At 36.4% G+C, this 22,387-nt stretch overlaps 2 protein-coding genes and 1 long non-coding RNA gene across 3 annotated transcripts in view; 2 read left to right on the top strand and 1 right to left on the bottom strand.

Moving 5' to 3' along the window:
* LOC144443661 (sodium/potassium/calcium exchanger 2-like) overlaps window positions 1-9,378 on the top strand; it is an 83,866-nt gene extending 74,488 nt beyond the window's left edge. Inside the window, exons 2-7 of the mRNA XM_078133200.1 lie at window positions 95-203; window positions 920-1,368; window positions 1,811-1,951; window positions 2,531-2,650; window positions 6,732-6,868; window positions 9,135-9,378. Coding sequence (XP_077989326.1) covers window positions 95-203; window positions 920-1,368; window positions 1,811-1,951; window positions 2,531-2,650; window positions 6,732-6,868; window positions 9,135-9,378 — 1,200 coding nt within the window. The remainder of the gene's footprint in view (window positions 1-94; window positions 204-919; window positions 1,369-1,810; window positions 1,952-2,530; window positions 2,651-6,731; window positions 6,869-9,134) is intronic.
* A 6,436-nt stretch (window positions 9,379-15,814) lies between these two features.
* On the bottom strand, window positions 15,815-18,770 carry LOC144443657 (uncharacterized). The gene is made up of 2 exons (XR_013481699.1): window positions 17,969-18,770; window positions 15,815-16,700 (listed from the first exon to the last, which is right to left on the bottom strand). It is a non-coding gene; the product is annotated as an uncharacterized LOC144443657 (long non-coding RNA).
* Window positions 18,386-21,480, top strand: LOC144443656 (apoptosis regulator BAX-like). Its single transcript, XM_078133197.1, has 2 exons — window positions 18,386-19,147; window positions 19,705-21,480. Exons 1-2 carry the CDS (start codon window positions 18,563-18,565, stop codon window positions 19,825-19,827), a joined length of 708 nt encoding a protein of 235 aa, XP_077989323.1. The 5' UTR covers window positions 18,386-18,562; the 3' UTR covers window positions 19,828-21,480.
* Window positions 21,481-22,387: the final 907 nt, after the last annotated feature.

Below are 22,387 nucleotides of genomic sequence, written 5' to 3'. Positions count from 1 at the left end.
TGTTACCTAAATTTTGAAATTCTGGACTTGTGATTTTTAGGGATTAGATTATTAATAATCAGCTGACTCACTTTGTTTTTGTTGTTGTTTACAGAGAAGGCTAATCCGTCGTCAGTGCACCTTGCCAATATTTCGCACAGCAAACACATATCGTCATGGTGCCCTCCAGTTAATGATACATACCATTGACCCGATTAGTCAAAGTAAGTATTATCTGTAATTAATCACTCTTAGAAAACTTTAACCAAATGTTGACAATTCTCCTGTTAACTCCCATGATTTTGGGGGGTTAAAATAGCATCTTGTTAATTTACTCAACTCTGGAATCTTGTATTAAAAGAAGCATACGTTCAGCCATTTTGAGGGGTTTCCTGCAAGGTCTGTGGGAAAACCTTTATTGGTGTATTCATGTCGGAGGAGTTACAGAATGTTCTTTTTGGTCATGTGAGCTAATATGTCAGAATATCTTGAGTCCATAGTTGAGGCATGTGAGCTTAGCTTTTCTAGATATGTGTAGGTGATACCATAAATAGATATAAACTTCATTCACCTTATTGAAAATAAAATGTGAATTTAAACATCTGACAGTGTCTATAATCATAGGTTCACTGACATTGATTTTGATTCGAGAGCAAGGAAAGAACGTGTTTGGTTGTACCTTGGTTTTGTTTTGCTAGTGACGTGTACTATACTATCACTGTAATATGTGTATGCAACTATAACAGCCTGCAGCTACAACTACTTTTTTGAAACTAGCCATGACCTGTTCAGTTTTTCAGAACCAGGAAAATGTACATCAAAGTTGATGGATAGATGATGTAAGGGGTCTCCTGTCCACTGTAATCCGCTTAGTGTTTAGGATTATAATTTGATACATTTTGAAGTCAAATTTCAAAGTTTTCCTATTGTGATCCCACAGGAGATCTGAATGACAAAGCCGTCAAGCTGCATGCTATGGCCCAACAACAATCCCAAGACGACTGTACGGCTGATATAGAAAAACCAGGCAGTGAAGGTACGCCTCAGAGCAATGGTGTCGGACTTCAAAAATCTGCAAATCCTGAAAACTATGCATCTACAGCATCAATTATTAATTCTGAACAGCTGCCAGATCAGAACTCACCTGCTGGCCAAAGTGAATCCACAGATGGTAGTGTGGAAGTAGCGCAACATATGCCGGAAAGACATCGATCACAAGATGCATCATCAAATGCAACTCAAGTTACAACACTTGACACACCCCTAGACACACCCCAAGACACACCCACTGCTACACAGATACATGGACGACCACAGAGTGGTGGGAGAGTGAACAGTCCTAATCAGTTTGACAGAGTAAATGCAACAACTTTGAACATAACTGCTCAGGTACTATATCTTGTATTATTGTGATGGAGAATCTACCATTTTTTCAATCATTAAAGTTTTTGAGAGTTATACAATATCATGTTTTGCCAATATTACCTTACTTAGAAAAGTAGAAAGTACACACAAAAAATTAAGAAAATTTGACAAATAAGGGCAAAAAAAACCTGAATTGTTTCTGGCCAGGACGGTTTGTCTAAAATGGTGTGACAATGCAATTTTTGTTTTGTTTTGAATTCTCAACAAGCCTGTCCCTCAGTCTACTTATTATGGCAGTCACTGTTCTTTTTATTTAGTACTTTAGAGCAAGTGTGTATGTATGGCAGATACCATTTGCTTGTTCATGATTGGCTCTGCAGTTGTCGTCACTTAAGTAGGGAGGGTTATTTTTGTGTTTCCTGTTTGGTGTTCATCATTGTATTTATTTTTATCGCATCTCTCATAGCCTGTCAAAGAAGAAGAGGAAGAAACAGAAGAGCCTCTAGATTTGACTTGGCCTGAGTCCTGGAAGAAACGAATAACATATGTGGTGTTGATGCCAATAGTGTTTCCGTTATGGGTAACTTTACCAGATGTCAGAAGGCCGGTAAGTTTTAATACATATTTATGTAAATGAATTCCATCCAGCAAAGGTCCAAGAGAGCTGTAGGTGAGCTGTGAGAGAGCTCCCTGTCCCAGAAAATCTGGCAAGCTAGCTTTCTAAATTCTTTGTGTAACAATTTGGGGCGGCAGAGTGACAGTAAATTGCTGATAATGTATATTATTATTAGAACATATTTCTCCATCAAAACTGAACAATTTTCGCAAGCCAGCTCATTTGTTCATCAATTTCTATTGCATACAAAACAAAAACCAAATGAAGGGTGCCCTCAATGGCGAATCCTTTATTCCTGAATTCTACCCTATGTCTCCTGTCAAGACTTGTTTTGACTTTAATTTTAGTTTTATAGATTATAGTTTTAAAGGGTCATGTCTGTTTGATGCCACCTCAATGTTAATACATCATATATTTATAAGAGTTTAAAATAGTTTATATAAAAGTAAAAAAAAATTCTTGGGAATATGTTATTACTAGTTTCAGTGTACCTATTATTGTACAAGCTTGTTGATTTTCTGTTACACACAACAAATTTGATTTTTTTTTTTTAATTTCATTTTCGTGTAGGAGAAAAAGAGACGGTTTCCTATTACATTCATCGGTTGTGTCTTGTGGATTGCAATATTTTCTTATCTAATGGTGTGGTGGGCCAATCAGATTGGAGAAACCATCGGTTTACCAGATGCGGTAAGGAAAACAAATCAAACCATCTATTTATGATAACGATGACTAGAAAATACCACATTGCCATAGCAACCACATTTCCATAGTAACTACATTTCCATAGTAACCACATTTCCAAATACCACATTTCCATAGTAACCATATTTCCATAGTAACCACATTTCCATAGTAACCACATTTCCATAGTAACAGTGACAGACATCCTAATGATAATGTGTATTTAATTCTCATTGTAGATATTAGCAGAATATGAATATTCATGAATCCTAAGTGCTTATTTCCATGACACAAAACAATCATGACTATCTACTTTCTGCTATTATGTGTCCATGCATCTGAACTATGAATGACGAACAAGTTTCAATGCGATATTTCTTTGCATTCATGATGTATTTATGGTAAATCAAGAAATGATTGCAAAAAGTCGCAGTTTATGAAAATGTGTTATTTTGTTTCCTGCAGTGGCATTCGCCTTTGAATATAAATATCATCAAAGTCAAGCAATGAATCAACACATTTATCATGTTGACAGAAACTGCTAAGTAGTTTGAAATGATAGACGTATCATATCATGTATTACTTAGTAACCTTCACAGCTACCTGCCTCTTCCCCTGTCTATAGTCTCAGGTCTTCATACAGACACGTCTCTTCAATTATTGCTTCTCAACAATCAGAACCTATTGCAGGTTGTTCATCACATCATATTGTAACCATAGCAACTGAAGTTATTACTCTCTTTCCATCCTGCGGTTATCTGTCAATCATTACATGCTGAAGGAGTGTAAATTTCACTTGAATTAGAAGTATTGTGTTATTGTCAACAATCACCCGTTAAACAAATAAAAAATCAATGTTTTTCAGAACCTGTATTATATAGTTTGATTCAGTAGAATGCATAGATTATATTTCTATACTCTGTTGATCAGAAGTGAAAGTTAACTTGTGCGTATCACTGAGGTTATATATTTGCCATTTGCCAATCACCACCTGAACAATGTTAACACCCTGGCTTGTTAATTGACTCTATATATATATGACAGTTTGTTGCATTGGCCCAGCTTGGGTTTGAAATAGAGTACCCTACTTGGTCATACCCAATTTTGAGAGTGACTGGCTACCCATCTAGTGTAGACAGTGATGGTGCACCTGTCCAGTTTAGACAGTGATGGTGCACCTGTCCAGTTTAGCCGGTGATGGTGCACCTGTCCAGTTTAGACAGTGATGGTGCACCTGTCCAGTTTAGACAGTGATGGTGCACCTGTCCAGTTTAGACAGTGATGGTGCACCTGTCCAGTTTAGCCGGTGATGGTGCACCTGTCCAGTTTAGACAGTGATGGTGCACCTGTCCAGTTAGACAGTGATGGTGCACCTGTCCAGTTTAGCCGGTGATGGTGCACCTGTCCAGTTTAGACAGTGATGGTGCACCTGTCCAGTTTAGACAGTGATGGTGCACCTGTCCAGTTTAGACAGTGATGGTGCACCTGTCCAGTTTAGCCGGTGATGGTGCACCTGTCCAGTTTAGACAGTGATGGTGCACCTGTCCAGTTTAGACAGTGATGGTGCACCTGTCCAGTTTAGACAGTGATGGTGCACCTGTCCAGTTTAGACAGTGATGGTGCACCTGTCCAGTTAGACAGTGATGGTGCACCTGTCCAGTTTAGACAGTGATGGTGCACCTGTTCAGTTTAGACAGTGATGGTGCACCTGTTCAGTTTAGACAGTGATGGTGCACCTGTTCAGTTTAGACAGTGATGGTGCACCTGTCCAGTTTAGACAGTGATGGTGCACTTGTCCAGTTTAGACAGTGATGGTGCACCTGTCCAGTTTAGCCGGTGATGGTGCACTTGTCCAGTTTAGACAGTGATGGTGCACCTGTCCAGTTTAGCCAGTGATGGTGCACCTGTCCAGTTTAGCCGGTGATGGTGCACCTGTCCAGTTTAGACAGTGATGGTGCACCTGTCCAGTTTAGACAGTGATGATGCACCTGTCCAGTTTAGACAGTGATGGTGCACCTGTCCAATTTAGACAGTGATGGTGCACCTGTCCAGGTTAGACAGTGATGGTGCACCTATCCAGTTTAGATAGTGACGGTGCACCTGTCCAGTTTAGAAAGTGATGGTGCACCTGTCCAGTTTAAAGAAAGTGATGGTGCACCTGTCCAGTTTAGACAGTGATGGTGCACCTGTCCAGTTTAGACAGTGATGGTGCACCTATCCAGTTTAGACAGTGATGGTGCACCTGTCCAGTTTAGAAAGTGATGGTGCACCTGTCCAGTTTAGAAAGTGATGGTGCACCTGTCCAGTCTAGACAGTGACGGTGCACTCATCCTTGATGGTAAACCCATCTACTTTGGTATTAAAAGGAGATTGTCATTAGTGAATGTCACACCTCAGTGCATTTCTCAATTACCAAACTTTATGACAAAGTGATACGACGTAAACAGGTGAAGTAGACATTTGGGAAATCCAACACTCTGCCATTATAAATGTATACACCTTGTCCTACAAAATACTTACTTTACCGTGATGGTGTTTCTCAAGCAGGAGATCAACAAAACACTCGGGACAAAGCAGAGGGAGGCAATCTATTAAGGTCTATAAAAGAAAAACACCTAGCAATTTCCTAAATGAAAAAAAATACTGTCTCGTCTGTTTGTGCGGCTTCTTGAAAGTAAAATTACCACAACATCATCCCTGATGTATAAAATATCTCAGCCAAGCCTCAAGTTATAATTGTCGGTATCTTTTGAAGGAACCCCTACTATGAAGGTACAATGGTATCGTAAGAATCAACATGTAGGTAGATAACTTAGTATTTTGCTAATATCTATTGCAAGGCTGTCTCGTTGTAATATCTATCTGTTTGTGTTATCAACTGAGTGCATGCATATCAACCAACGAAGGTTGATATGAAGACACACTAAACAAAGAATGTCAGATCATATGATTAGCGCCCTCTAGTGTTCAGTGTTAGAATTCACAACTTTTACCATTTCTCAGTGGCCATCGCTCACTTGATGTCAAAGTGCAATATTTTCTTAGTGTTTTTATATCTGACAATGATCCGATTGGTCACACAAAAAAAGAATTTTTTTTTTTAATTCATCAAGAAACATTTTTGCATAATTAAACACTGAGTCAGCATTTTGATCCAAGATGGGATACTTCAGTGAGTGTCTCTTCTTGAAATGTCAAATTGACAAAACCCCCATTTTGTGAATTGTCGCCCTGAGAAACAGAATGTGAAAAAGAATTCAATCTCATATGAAATATTTGATGCGATTAATTGGCCAAGTTTCATAATGCAAAAAATTTTAAGAAACTATTTCTAGTTGTATAGTAAACACACTGAACTCATCAAATTAAAGTAAATAGTGGTATAACTTTGATGTTTTATCAGACTAAACTGACTCAGAAATTGAATATTCCTTGAAATATCGTAAACAAGTTTCTGTGTATACTTGTCTATAATTATACCCAGTAGCTGTCATATTCTACAGGTGGTAGCATTACAAAATGCCATACCTGATTTAAGTGTAGAGTATGACTATGTTGCCTAGCAACACTTCATTATTTCACTGTTGAAGTTGCTCAAGGTCAGACATTACAGATGTACTGCTGGTAATTTGGACTAGTTTTCTCACCCATCATTCAACTTTTATTTCAAAAGATTTTTAGGAAAGACTAGAAGTTTGTGAAACTGTTGAGTCATGTATAATGATTCTTAGAATTCTCTCTCTCTCTCTCTCTCTCTCTCTCTCTCTCTCTCTCTCTCTCTCTCTCTCTCTCTCTCTCTCTCTCTCTCTCTCTCTCGCGCGCGCTCTCGCTCTCGCTCGCTGTCTCTGTCTCTGTCTCTCTCTCGCTCTCTCTCTCTGTGTCTCTGTCTCTCTGTCTCTCTCTCTCTCTCTCGCTCTGAGACTCTCGCTCTCTCTGTGTGTGTCTCTGTCTCTGTCTGTCTCTCTCTCTCTCTCTCTCTCTCTCATATTCTTTAATTGATTGATTGATCAATTGATCGATCAATGTTACTAGTACTATATCTTTGGTTGTTTGTCAGTGATGATATTTTTTTATTGTTCTTCATCAGATAATGGGACTGACAATTTTAGCAGCAGGTACAAGCATACCAGACTTGATAACAAGTGTGATTGTTGCAAGGAAAGGTCTGGGTGATATGGCTGTATCTAGTTCTGTAGGAAGTAACATCTTTGATATTACTATTGGGTAAGTTATTGAGACAAAAAATATTGTATGTAACTGAATCTGCTTCTAACTCAGTTGTTTGGCAGAAGTACAGAAATAGTTGCAGTAGTCTAGAACAAAAGAATTATCCTGTCTGTATCAATCCTGACAGCTTCATAATATGAGATCCTGGAATTGAATCCTTGGCCTTTAAAACAAGTGAGGTAAACAGCCATACATAACAAATTGCCTCAAATATTTGAACAAATGACAGAACCATGGCATCTTAATGTCAGTGATAACTTTAAAATATTATGTCCCAATCAATGTGTCCTCTCATGAAAAAACATGTTGTCAGTCAAAATGATAAGATCTAGGTTCCTTGTAGTCACCACAGTAAGAGATAGGGGGACACCCAAAAGGGTACAGTCAACATGAAGAGGTAGGGTGGACACCAAATTTTGGTGGGTGTCCAGAAACTGCTGTATATCAGTGGTGCATCAAATTGGAAAAAAAAGGGGGTACACTGATCACCACAAAGTTTGGGGGGGGGGGGGAGACCTCAAACCTTGGTGGGTCAGAAGAAACTGCTCTACATCAGCGACACATCAAATTGGCTTTATAATATTTCAAAAAAAAATTCAAGGAAAGACTACACTTCAGAATAGAATGCACTATACTAAGGATAGATTTGAAAATATGGGGACTCCATTTTTTCAATCCGGGCCATAATGACAATATCAGCAGTTGTGAAGTTAGCTCAACTGTAAACATTTCCCTGGCAAGATCATAATCATTTATTACCTTGAAAAGGTCATCTCCTTATCATACTGCCATTTATTATGGCTGACCAGGTGAAAAAAATGCAGTCTGACTTATTAACTGGAATAACAGTAATGGAGCTTAAGTTGACACCTCAAAGCCTTTCCACTCGTAATATTTAGGTAATTTCCTGTTGACTGCAGTGGGTCTAATTTTTTCAGCTCTGGCTTTTAAATCGACGAAACTAATCCATAAATGTTCATTATTCTGAATTATTCGGTTTGCTTATTTTATACAATGATGACTCTGGAATGATATAGGTGACATTTTGTTATTTATGATAATTCTTATATTGAATTACAGGTTGACTGATTCAGACATTATAGGGGACATAGTCACTGATTCAGACATTGTAGGGGACATAGTCACTGATTCAGACATTGTAGGGAACACAGTCACTGATTCAGACATTATAGGGGACATAGTCACTGATTCAGACATTGTATGGAACACAGTCACTGATTCAGACATTGTAGGGGACATAGTCACTGATGCAGACATTATAGGGGACATGGTCACTGATTCAGACATTGTATGGAACACAGTCACTGATTCAGACATTGTAGGGGACATAGTCACTGATGCAGACATTATAGGGGACATGGTCACTGATTCAGACATTGTATGGAACACAGTCACTGATTCAGACATTGTAGGGAACATAGTCACTGATTCAGACATTATAGGGAACATAGTCACTGATTCAGACATTATAGGGAACACAGTCACTGATTCAGACATTGTAGGGACCACATTATAAGCACGATTACTGTGATATATTAATTATTATTTTCAGGGATAAAAACAACCATGAAAACCTGAGACTTGCTGTGCTACAAGTGAATGGGAATAAAGCAGAAAGTTTTTCATAGTTATCTTTATATAAACATGCAGTTAAAAGAGCACAACTACAACACCTCCCTCCCCCCAAAAAATCAAAAAGTGAAAAATCAAAAAAGTAAATAAATGGGTGCCTGAGCAAGCACCCACCCCCGAATTTGAGAAAAGGTTTAGGATGAAAGTGCCCTGGGCACTAACATTCTTAAAGTATGGTAGATGTTTGATTAACAGGATTTTGATAGCTGTTTTGTTTGTTGTTTTCAAGAAAGGTAGTAACCCAGAGTTTAGGGTTTGGTATGCACAAGATGGGTCAAGTTTTTTTCTTTTCTTTTTGTGATGCTCGCTCCCCTTTTTTTGTCTATTAATGATATCTTCAAGTTAAAATGCTATCATTCGATGATTTCATCCACTTTGTCATATTTCAAGACAGCTGTTAAAATCGTGCTAGAGATTTTTTAAAGTGTATATGTATAGACATAATCCAAGTTATAAGGATGTTATAAGCAGTGACTTGGAGTTTCATGCTTCTGCTGCAATCTTCAGACGACTGTATTTTCTTCTATGATTGGCGAGGTAGAAAATATATGTATTTTTTAATGGCTATTATGGTATACTGATATTTGATATGTCTATGCTTGTATTTCAGTTTACCGTTTCCCTGGATTGTGTATTCTGCAATATATTCTGGAAAAGCAGTAGTTGTGATCAGCAAAGGACTTTTCTGTTCAATCCTTCTCTTGTTTGGAATGTTGATGTTTGTAATTATTACCATTGCTGCCAATCGGTGGAGGATGACCAAGGGGCTCGGTGCCACTATGTTTTTTCTGTACATTGTATTCATTACGATGAGTATTTTGTTAGAGTATTCCATCATCAAATGTCCTGTGTAATCACGGTGTTTCTTAAACGTTGATGTCGTATTTATGTTTTTAAATATACTTAGATGCCAAAGCTCAAGTAATACTTGAACTATTGGTTCTACCACTAGGTGGCGCTGTTCTAAAAAAAACTTGAACTCCTAGTTCTACCGCTAGGTGGCGCTATTTTATCCACATAGTACCACATACACCCAAATGTCTTTATTTCTGTCTTTCAAAATTTAAAAAGCCTTACCAAGATCATTGTAAATTTTTGCTGCTAACATTTCATGTAAATAACTTGATGTATTTAGCATATCAATGATGTTAGCAGGTGTGGAAAAGATTTTGTTCACAATTTGCATATTTGAATTCTCAGCGACCTTTGACCTCTGCTTGTCATCCAAATCTTTGACAAGTCAGGTGACTTGACTTGTATATTTAAGATATTTTCCTGTATCTAAAGTACATGATTGTAATGGCTGAATTTGACTCGTATATTTGACTTTAACTCCCCCCAAAAAAGAATCAACTTTGGCAAGTGTAAAGCGTCTGCACAGCACATTGTCAAGGTGACGTGAACTTGAACATACTACTTACATTCTGAAATACTTGTCTTCAAATTTCCTGTTTTGTTTTACTTTCCAAATTTTACGATTCCATCCTTCTGTCTTTTGTTTGACTGTTGCATGCTATCCCCTAATTTAAGTTACAAGTTTACATTTCATGTCCGAAGATTTATTGAAATTTTTATTTGGGGAGTCATTTTTAAAATTTATTGAAAAATGTTTTTTGATTGCTATGTCATTGGGTTAAAACTTTCATTTAAGTGTACATGTATTCGGATTTAGTTATAAACTTTATAAAGTACATTATTGATGTATATCAAAAAGATACTAAATATTTTATTTATTGGTATGTGTTGGATTTTGGCTTCACAACTTCGTATTTATTTATTTGCCACACAGAAAGAGGTTTTTGTGTAAATATTCGGATTTTGGTTTCAGAAATGAGTTTTGAAAATAAAGAAAAATGTACAAAGGACTGTATATATATAAAAGGGAACTTTTAACTGTTTTTTTTGTCCTACAACTGACAAGTTTTATACATTTGGAGCAGACTAGACTCTTCTGGATATCTGTATATATATTGCACACTTTTCAGGTTCATATAACTCCTTGTTTACTTTTTGTCTAGACTATCAAATATTATGAAATGATCCAGTGTTGACAATTTTTTTTTGGGGGGGGGATATTTTTGTCATTTTTTAGAATTTAGGGAAAGTGTTTTTGCATATTTATTTCTGAAATTACTTGATTACTAAATAGACTAAGATATGTCGTGTTACTCCTCCCTCACTGGCCTCCTCTCCCTGACTGATGTGTGAGGGCGCCCTATCTCAGCTTACATTACAGACTATTGATTAAAATTCTGCTGCCGTTCTGATACTAAAGTGTCGGCAGATGTAAGGTTTTGCTGCCATTTTGGGGGGTAGGGGATGTGAGGGGGAGGAGGTTCTTTTTACGTTATATTATACAGTATATTACAAACTTTAAGCAACTGTAGACATTATTTTGTGAGCATGTACCAAAGATAAAACATTTTTTTGACTTTTCTTGAAAAGTGTTAAAATTTACAGTTACTGTTGCAAATTTGTAGAATTGTTTGAAAGATAAAAAAATAAATCAAATAAGTGTCTTTTGGGTTCAATAAATTGGATGCTTGACAAAACTTCTTGAACAGAACAACAATTAGTACTTGTAGAATGTACAAAACAAGTTTGGTCAAAAAGTTGCTTTCAAAATAGTCTGCTTGACAACACACAAGTTTGTTAAAGGTTAGGAATGAGGCAGTGAGATGGAAAGAAAAGAATTGGTTACACAGAATACAATAAATACTTTTAAAAAATACTAACAGGGTTGGCTTTTAAAAAGCAATTTAAAACAATGTTGATCATGTGACAAAACTTACACTGTGTTACCAACGGCAACAGACATCCATATGAATCATAATACCGTTAATATACAGGAAAACACAGCATGTTCATTTCACACCAACTTACCAGGGCATCTTTCAATCATTCTGAGTCCAGTATATAATATCCATCCAGTAATTTCCATAAATCATATTTTAGACCAATCGTGGACAGTGTTTGGAATATCAAAATGTGACTATATCGACATTAATTTTTTTTTAAAAATCAAGTGTAGTGTGTGAACTTTACTGAACAGAGTTAACATTGTCAAAACTATTATATTGGAAAAATGGCTAATTTAAAAAAAATAAGATCGAATAAATGCCAAAATTCTAGTTTATTATAAAGAATTTATTCAAAGTAGACTTTAGAATTTACATGGCTATGACTTGAAGTCAGCCAGTGTGCTTAATAGTCCATTTCACAAAACACAAAAAAATAATACATGCAAATTAATTAACACAATTTCATGCCTCACAAAAGTGTCAGTTTCTCTTCAACTTTTATCATCGATTCGGACTTAATATGTTCAATTTCATGTGTTCGTTATTAATATGCTAGTTAATAACAAATTAAAACTTAAATTCATTACTTCTTAGGCCAAATAAAAAAAAAAGTGTGTTTCCGATAATTCGACCACTGACCCTAGTTTAAACCGCCAACCCTAAACATTTTTTATCTGCAAAAAGATAAAATTACGACAATTTACTTCTATTTCCCTGTAGATTTTCTTGTCGAAGTATCTTTGGTAACTTTTTTCAAAATCACATTCCAGAGAGAAACGATGTCATTTCAGCCCATAACAGCACAGTCTGCATATTATGTTTGTCTACTTCTGACTCACATAGAATTGTCTTCGTTTACTTCATTTACACTTCATCCACTGTTACGACAGTATTATAAGTAAGGAGTATCTTGTCTTTTGGGTCGAAGTAATTAAAAAGCATAGTATGTAAAATGAAATATAAATCCCAACCTACCTACCCTATTTTGTGAAGTCATGTTATCGGAAACAAACATTTTTTTTTGTTTTTACCTTAATTAAACAGATTTATTATGTAAATCATTAAATCAGTAAATCATTAGGTAGTGATTATGAAAAGAAGACATTGATTCACTTGTTCATTTCTGCAGAGTGCAATATCATGTGTTCTAGTTTTGATGCATGTCAATATGCCTTATTCCAGAATATATTTATGGGTATGTACATATACAGGTTTTTAGCTTCATTTATCTTGGAGTGTTTTGTTTAAATGTAAACTTTTACAACTACTTGGTTGTAAGAAACTCACTCCATTTTATCTGTAAATTTAACCCAAATCTTGTACATTTTTAGTCTGCAAAAAATAAACTTTTCTGCACTTGAAGGACTTGATTTATTACTGTGTGTTTTGTGTGTTAAAAGAGCAATGAAAAGGGTGATTCTGGGGTGAGTGGTAACAAGAGCTTTAAATCTGAAGATCTTTCGGTAAGCTGAGAAAGTATTTCGCAATTTCATAATGTTGTAGCGAAGGTTACACACACACACACACACACACACACACGTGCGTACGTACATACGTATGTATGTATGTACATACATACACGCATGTATGTATGCATGTACATAAATGCATTCATGCATACATACATACGTACATACATACATACATACATACATACATACATACAGACATACATACATACATACATACATACATACATACATACAGACGCACGTACGTACATATGTACTTCTATAATAAAATAATTTATTTCTGTGCAATGGCCACCGTCCTGTGGTACAAATAAGTTCCAAACAAATATCTATAGACAGAGAAACATTTAGAAAGAGTTATACATCTTTTACAAAGTTCGTTTTCTGGCACTGAAGTAAAATAACAAATTTATGGTACAAAGGATCCCTAAAGTAATATAAGGGTATGCTTAAATCTAAAAACTTTGAATACACTTGAAAATTACCGATGGCTGGTTATGGCAAATAAAACTACTCACAATGTTTGACGTACAGTCTCTTTAGTCTTGTATCAAAATACAGACTTGGGACACACTGTTGGCAATGCACACAAATCATGGATGAGAATGTCAATTGTTCACAAACGCACAGTTCAGTTCCACACAATGTAATACACACAGTCCTGGCAAATGCTGAGTTTCCAAGCAGTAATAGAGTCCAGAACTTCCTCATACAGGAATCCAAGAGCATACTACAGCAACGTTGTAGGTTTATCACATATTCGGAAGATCAACTCCCAGAGCTGTCCAATATATTGTCCCTTTTATGCTAGTATCAAAACAACTCTATTGCCACACACAGTTGGATGATTCTAGTTGCCACCAGGTGTCCTTCATAGTATATGCAAATTCAATCAACTTGTTTTTCTACCAGCCAGCCATCTGTCGAAACATTCTATGCCTTTAAATGCCTTTAATTTCCATAACTAGCCACAACTGTGACCGGTCAACCTAATGTCACCGACCCCGGCCAATAAACTTTATAAAACATAAATGTATGTCACCATTTTGTGATACATACATACATGCATACATACATACATACATACATACATACATACATACATACTTGTACTCCGGATGGGCGTTACATTTCGACTGACAGTTACAAATGAGGGCTATTGACCAATCAGGGAAAAGCGTGAAGACCGGTGTATCAGCAGAGAAGCAAATTTATCAAATGTCAGTGGCGGGAGTATATTTGCTGTGTATGAGATCCAATTAATGGCATCCAGGGAAGAGTGATTAGACGCAGACAATCATAACAAAAACATGACCCCTGACTGTGACTGAACAGATAAGACTTCAGTTCACATGTTGAACACTATTTTCGTAATAATAAACATTACCTCAGAGTGTATTTAGAAGGTGAATAAAATACACATACTACAACTTGTACTTGCAAGGTAGACGGTATAATGGCAGGGAGAAAGTGACGGTTTGCTGTTATGACAGCTGAGGACATAGATCAGAAACTGAAGGCAAGTGTACTGAAAAACACACAGAAATACACAGAAAAAAACCCCAGCTCATCATGCAAGTTTGGAATAGTTGGGCCGAAGATAGGGATGAAGATGGAATGAACAAAAAGTCACAATAATTGTGGACGGTATTGCATTGTAGTTTGAATGGTGTATTTTACTACAACTTGCGAGAGGTAGACGGTACTACTATTGCTTCGTAATACACAACATTTCAAAAGTTTGAATGATGTATTTCATTTGCATGTAATTAACATGCTGTTTCTTTACACTAGACACAGATAAACAATTTTTCGCTGAAAGTTGTATTTTTGATGTCAGTAGCCAGGTTTTGTTTTATCAGTGGCGATTAAATTTCATATCACTAGTTGCACAAACATGATGGATGTGATTGTATTGAGTAGTTTGTAGTATGAATGTCCTGCATAATAATATCAAGCAAATACATAGTGGTATGAAATACACTGTACATTGGGATGTAAATTGCTATTTTCGTCGTGCAACATAGCGATATACGTGTGTGACATTGAATGTTGACACAGGCGTGTATCCAGTTTGTTGACATGTGTCAGCTTCGATTGGAAGTCACGTTGGTGTCAGGGTGTCTTGTCGAAAATCAAAACATAAACAATGGGTGTATGAAGTTTTTCCTGGAAAGAATATGACACCATTGAATTATTAGCCGGGGTACAAGATAAATGCCATCCAGGCAATACACGCCTCCTACGTCGGCGTGTATTTACCCGGACGGCATTTATTACATACATACATACTGTAAAATTTAAGATGTTATAACTAAAATAGAAAGCAGAGTATACACATACATGTACATATACACTTGCAGTCCCCATTTCCTCCCATTCTCTTCATCATTCAAAATAAGCATAACACCATGAAATCATGTTATTTATATTTTGTTTATATAACTGTCACAAAATATTTACATAATAATTAGTATAAATACATCTTCTTGAACGAGAATACTGACATCCAATCAAATATCATCAAACTGTCTTCTATCAACATAATGTATTCGTAGAAATAACCAGCAGTTTGATTATAAAAAATATAAAATTTAAAATTACAACAAGGCTTCAGAGTAAGTTAGCCTTTGAAAGACTGTTGGTATTTTCTCATAATTATAATAACATTGCACCCATTTGTCAGGAATAAATTATATCTACTTTTAAATTATTCTTTCCGAGACCATTCTTGCAAACCAAAGCTGATATATCTTCTGTGACACCTCTTGACGGTGTGTCTTAGACGGTGCCATACAAGAGGCTACTTGGTTTACGAAGATGTTTGAGACTGATATTGCAATAAAGCGTTATGCTGTCATTATTCTAAACAGCACCCTCTAGAGTTCATTTTGTATATTCCTAACACTGATTACATGTCAGGAAAACCAAAATTTTTCTAAAGTCTAGCTACCACACGAACTTCTCTTCTCTTTCTCAATAGCTGCACTCAACTGACTGTTTAAAGTGAATGTACATGTACTAAAAATGTATTTTATTTCTTTTAAAAATTTTATTTTGACAATATATATACATACCCTGTATTGGATGTAAATAGCTTGATGTTTAGCACAAGGCACTGACAACTTATGATGTGTAATGATTTCTATACACTCTCTACAAATATGCTGTCAAATTACTAGATTATACATCATACTCTAAACAAGAACAAATAACAATTTATTGTGTATGTACAGATTGTCTAATAATACATCCTGGTTATCTATTCTTTAAAATTGGTGATTTGCACAGCAATAGTTAGCTGGCAGTGCTTCTTGTACCATTGCATTCATTGGCAGATGTAATTTATGCAAATACATAAATCAGTTTTTGTTTGATTAGAACCATTTTCGTACGTAGAAATCACAGTCGATGGCAGATGATGACGCTGTTATTTTCACCTTTTTAGATGTTCTTGCCTGAGTTCTGCTAACTGGCGGACATTGCATAACGAGGCAATGCAGGTTTTTTTAGAGAACTTCACCGATCTCATTCATAATTCCTATCCATATCAGACAGATACGTCATAGTTCTTTTATCGTTCTGGTCTATTGCGTGGAGGAGCCATCATGGCAATGGGAAAACTGAAGAAGCATTTATTTGCATCATCAGCGATTGCCCGCAACGCCAGTCCAATCACTTTGGCTCTTTCAATTACATCATTGTCTGTGGGGTTTCCATGGTTACTCGGACCTTGACCTGATCTGTGGTGAGCATTCAAGATGTTCATTTCTGTCATATATTGTGGATTTCCTGTGGCGGATTCCATTTTTCCACCTCCCAGAGCATTAGATCTCTCTTTGTGCATATCAGTGTCTTTTTGTTCCTGAAACTGGTCTACTACAGTTAATCTACACTCCAGACCTAGAATTTGAAAAAAAGAAGAAACGAAAACGTTAATCAAAAAATCACTTAAACACAAAATGAAAAGATAGAGCAGAGAAAGGACCCTGGGTACGATGTTTCCGAGAAAAAAACTTACCACATATTTGTATTCCGGAAGTATTTATAAATAAAGTTTGTTTTAAAACTCCCATTGTGGTATATTTACATGTGACTTGCTATGCACTGATTTACAACTAGAAATATTTAATATTCATAACTTTACTAAAGTTTTAAAACTCCCAATGTGACAAATTTACATGTAACCTTTTAAGTACTAGTTTACAACTGGAAATATTCAACATTCCTTTTAAAATTCACAACTGCAGCTTTTTTAGTGCAAGTATTCATTCAATTCATTATACACTCTACAATTGTATGTCGATTAAAATCAATGCTAACTATGGTAGTGAGTAAGTAAGTCATACAGGGTGGAGTCCCTAACATATGATGACATATCAGTGTGACTGGCTCATCACCCAAAACATACATATTTACTTTTTTCACTCACACTTTTTTCTGTAATTATTCTCGTTTTAAGTAAACTACTTATTGTTTGTACAATTCTTATGATATAACACGGGGAATATACTTTAGTGTTAACCTACATTTTTGCATATCCCCTAGGCTCATTTTGGCATATATTATGCTATGCAAGGGCAAATATTGACCTTCAATATATATACTCATCGATAAATATGTAACATCATTAGGTTGTTTAGTCTGGTTCCTATACAATATCGTTACCATTTAGTTAGAAACCACGTTGATCAGACTATTTTTATAAACCGAAAAACAATCACATTTTTTTTTGACAATTTCGTGTGATGTTTTGATACCGTCGTTGACGTAAAATCAAATTTCATTTGAACAAGATCTAACTTTATACCAGATTTCTTAAGGTGGTCTGACCTCAGTCGATATGGTTGGACATTGGTACATGTAAATTTTGGTCTTGGACGCGGACGCCAGGACCAACTTGCCAACTTAATGAATTTCCGGTATTCTTGGACTGTGTACATTTTGTAAACAAGTACGAAAGGTTTTACACTGTAGTACAGTGTGACAAATAGACGATAACTCTTGATAAATCATAACGACGAGAGGGCAACGACATGAAAATCGAGAGGTAAATATAAATGGAACACTACAACTACGTATTCGATAGAGTAAATGTCCCGTTTTTGAACGGAAAACCTATCATTCAGACAAAAACACTTGAAACAATGAAAAAATCCCCACTACGGTACCTGTTTGCTTCTGTGCTCGGTAGAAAATACACGGTTTTCCCGTCAATTTTAGGTTCTATTTCCTCGTCCACGGTATGGGTTACTAGTTCCTTCTGACGTGCTGATCCTAAAACACGGCTTCTTGTATAATTTTCTGATCTAAAGGGAAATCCTGTATTCCGATTTCACTCGAGACGTGCCACAACTTTCGCGGAAATATTTTTGTTTTGACTTTGGGGGCTATACTATAAATAGATACTGGTATACCCACCAATCGGCGAGCGGGATTCTATTGACGTCAAACCTTTTCGATGATGATGTTTCTATTTTTAAACGCATGACGTCGTACTGGTATGGTGCAATCACGTTGGAGTACTGGTCATGTGATCTGAAATCCAACCAATGAAATCGCCCCTGTTTCCTATTTTCGGATGTCATGGAAATCCACGAGAATCGACGAAGGTATACGATCTCTTCCCGAATGATCGTTCAACTATAAACGTTTGTGTTCGAGCGGCCGCGCAGTCAAGCATTCTGGCTGAATATTGACTCATCTCCAAAATTTACAGAGAATCGCTGTCTCACTTACATTAACCTCCCAGCTTGTGAATAGCAATGGCTTCGGCTATCCCAGGATCCGGTATATTGGCTGGTTTGGCTACACAGCAGAAAGGAGCCTTCGCGCATTTTTACAGCGGAAGTTCTCCAGGTAAAGAACCGTCACACAGAAACGTTTCTCGACCAGAAGACACAGATATTCCTTCTCCGGATACAGAGAAAATTATCGTTTATGAGGACGAAACCATCATGAATACTGCTTCACAGTTAGCTGATGATTTTATTGGTTACAAAACGGACATTACAAGGGCGAAACCGTCAAGTAAATATGCCGAAACACTCCGACGTGTTGGGGACGAGATCGATGTAAAATACAACATTTCTTTGAAAGGCATTACAGACAGACTGCAATTTTCACCGGAAAAACATGGCTACGACGCATATAGGGCTTGCCTCGATAGTATGTTCGATGAGGGCCAAGTCAACTGGGGAAGAATTGCGACAGTCTACGTTTTTAGTGCCAGACTTGCCAAACACTGTAAAGAATCTGATCTCGTAGAATACGTCGAAGATATAAAAGACTACACTGCTAAATACGTCCGCTGCCGACTAGGCAAATGGATAAAGCAGCAAGGTGGATGGGTAAGTTTGTGTATTTTATATGGAAATACATATTTTGTACACATTGTTTGCATGGCCAGCGTTATTATTTTTTTGCTGCCATCTCGTCATGTAGGAAGGGAAAGAGGAAACAAACAAAAAAGAAGCTTCGTTTCCTTATACCTTTAAAACAATCACATGCATAAACAAGATATGCTTATAAACAGGCATCAGCAGGAGATCGTGTTTCAGGTTTCATAACCCGTGCACATGATCACTCACAGCGACCATAAAACGCCTTCGTATATATTGCATTGCCATTTACGTCCGCTTCCCACGATTTCCTGGCAAGAGGATCTCTTCGTACATTTTCTCGACTGAACTGTAACTACATCTAATGTGGAAATAAAAATCATGTTACCAAGACAACGTCACTGGAATTTTCTGTACGTCATTCTAGGGGGAAAGCAACTTTTTCACCTGGAAATGTTCTGTTTAAGCATATGATTAAAGAAAAAGCAATCACATTCTCAGTGTGCAGGGTCTCATATTTTATCATCAACTAACCCTCATTTCGTTTATTTTTTGTATCTGAATAGGATGCCATGAATGAAGCATTCAAAGAAACTGACTGGAAAGACAAAGTGGCATTTAATGGACTTTTGATGACTGGCGCTGTACTAACTGGTTTAGCAGCACTTCGATTGCTCATGGGCAAGTGAATTGTGACTACTATTATTATGGAAGAAAGTTATGCCAAACAAAATACCAGAGAGGCTTGCAGTCAACACACTGGCATTTTCCAAAGAGACTTTAAACTGTACATAGACACAATCCAATGCAAGAGGTAGCAATGGTTGGGACAGGTCATTATAGTGAAGGACAGGAGGAGAAATTATCATTTTTGTTCAAACAAAAACATTTTGACTTTCCTATGTGCAATATGTTAATATTGTTTCAATTTTTCAGAGTTAGTTTTGTATATAAAAAAAATAATATTGCGAAGAATAATAATCATGTTTCCTTGAGAAAACACCTCCTACCTGCGAGAAAAATGGCCTGTCCCAGGTGCTGAAATCTATTCACTGAACTGCTTGAGACAGAATTTCAACATTTTAGTTGTGTATATTTGTAAGTTTTTGACAACGATTATGACAGTTTACTGCATGATTGCTTCCAGCGGAAAAAATAACTGAACTTACATTCAGTTTCTTTTGAAGTGGTTCGACCTTCAATACTGTACATTTATATGCATGGACCTTCAAACTTCGACCCTAAATCAGGAAATAGAAGATATAAATCAGCATTAATATTCTCGTTTTAGCCTGAAATATGTAAAGTAAATGCCACTCCTTCAATGCCAGTGACACTACTGTTGCACACTGTCTGCTGTATCATCTGTAGTCCAGTTTTTTTGGCAACACACCAAGTTTAATGCATGCCACTATTCTTGTTATCTGTTACTGGTCAAAGTGCACTTTAAGTCAGCTACACCTACTTTTGAACAGCACTATATACTTTAACACAGTCACATCCTGTCTTATGACAATCACTAATCAATTTCCGAGGACTTACTCCTGATATTAACAAATCTCAATTTTCAAATGTGTACTCTATGTATCATATTCTGAAGTCCAAGTCATTACTCTCTATATATATATACATTGCTTCACATGAACTGTAAATTTCAAAATCGGACAAAGTTAAATTATCTGCTCTTAATGTAGTGAAAGGTTACTGTACAACAGTAATGGTGTAATGTAGAGAGAGAGAGAGAGAGCTCTGAACTTCAGGTTAGCCCGAGAGTAACTTTCTACCGTAGATTCAACATATTGAGTTCAAACTTCAATTTTGACATGAAAATTGTATTAAAACAGCCACTATTTTGTTGGCATAGTTACAGAACTGTTCTATCACATTTTATTTTATGTTGTTTTGTTGCCTTTTGTTAAAACATTATAGAAATGAATTTACGAATTTTGAGATTACGATGTTTCATTTACACTTCTTATTTCAGGGATGTACAATGTAAACTGAAATGTTTAAGGTTTTGAAAGCTTGAAATCAAAAGAGTTCATTGTGTTTCAAAGGATTTATATGTATGACCGGTGTTATGTTGTATATGAAAAGGGACAGGTGTTGTTGGAGAGAAACGTTGTCATCTCTGTAGCATATTTGTTTACCGAGTATTGTTTTGTTGAGCAGCTGATTTTATCCTTTTGTTTCCAGAGTATTTTTATATAAAATCTGAACTATGTCTTTCTCACTCGGAAGACATGTATATAGTGGAGAGGGAATGGGAAAACTCTGGTGAATGGAAATCTATGATAAATGTTTCATTTCAATAAATTGAACCCAGAGGTTATTGGAATAAATTTGGACTTGTCTTTTAATATTACGTTACTGCCAGTGTGTATGTATATGTGTGTTATGCAAGACATGTGAATCATCTACAAGTTCAAGTTGTATTGCCCTATACATGTGGCCATAGTGATACAAACACCATGCTTGAATTCACGTGTAACTAGCAACCAAGATTTAAAAGATACAAGAAAGGAGAACTGTTAGTCTTTTATCGACTTGGGCAGCGGCCAAACATACTTCTGATGAGTTTCTATGACCACCAATGGAATTCTATTGATCGGTCTGAACCTAGACAATGGTACATTGAGTTTATATTGTTCTCAGATACTAGGAAATACCTATGGTATATTTCAGCTTGTGATGTAAAACTTGAAGTATGTCATGTGTGAGTGGTCAATAGTGGGTACATGTGTCTTGGGGTTAGTGTAGTTTTTATGTGGGTGGATGAGAAAATTTTCACAATGTTGCAGGTTTCTTGTGTAACTGTCAGAACAACACATGCACAGTGGTACGTAAATGCAGAATCACATGCCAACTTTTTCAAAAATTCAAATAACACAATCAATGACCTTGAATAAACAACCACCCACGCAAAACCAAATCCACTATGGTATTCAGGATATGAGTTGGAAATTCGTAGAATCACTTCAATCAGGGATCAGTGGGTTTGTATGAAGTTATTTAAGCTTTGTCATGCAAATATGGTGTGACTGTGTGACGTGTGACAATCTGAACTACATCACAAATAAAACACGGGTACAGGAATGAATGTTTGAAGGCACGTCATGTTACTGTGTGAGTCATTGGCCATAGTCACAAACGTCACCCTAACAATGAAGGTATTGTAGCTTGTTTCATAGAGAAGTGTGAGAAAAAAACCCCACATAAATTACTTTAGAATTATAAACATGGCTTTTG

The sequence above is a fragment of the Glandiceps talaboti genome, chromosome 12 (genome assembly GCF_964340395.1).
Source record: "Glandiceps talaboti chromosome 12, keGlaTala1.1, whole genome shotgun sequence".
NCBI classification, from domain to species: Eukaryota; Metazoa; Hemichordata; class Enteropneusta; family Spengelidae; genus Glandiceps; species Glandiceps talaboti.
This window is presented reverse-complemented; position numbering and strand designations above follow the sequence as displayed.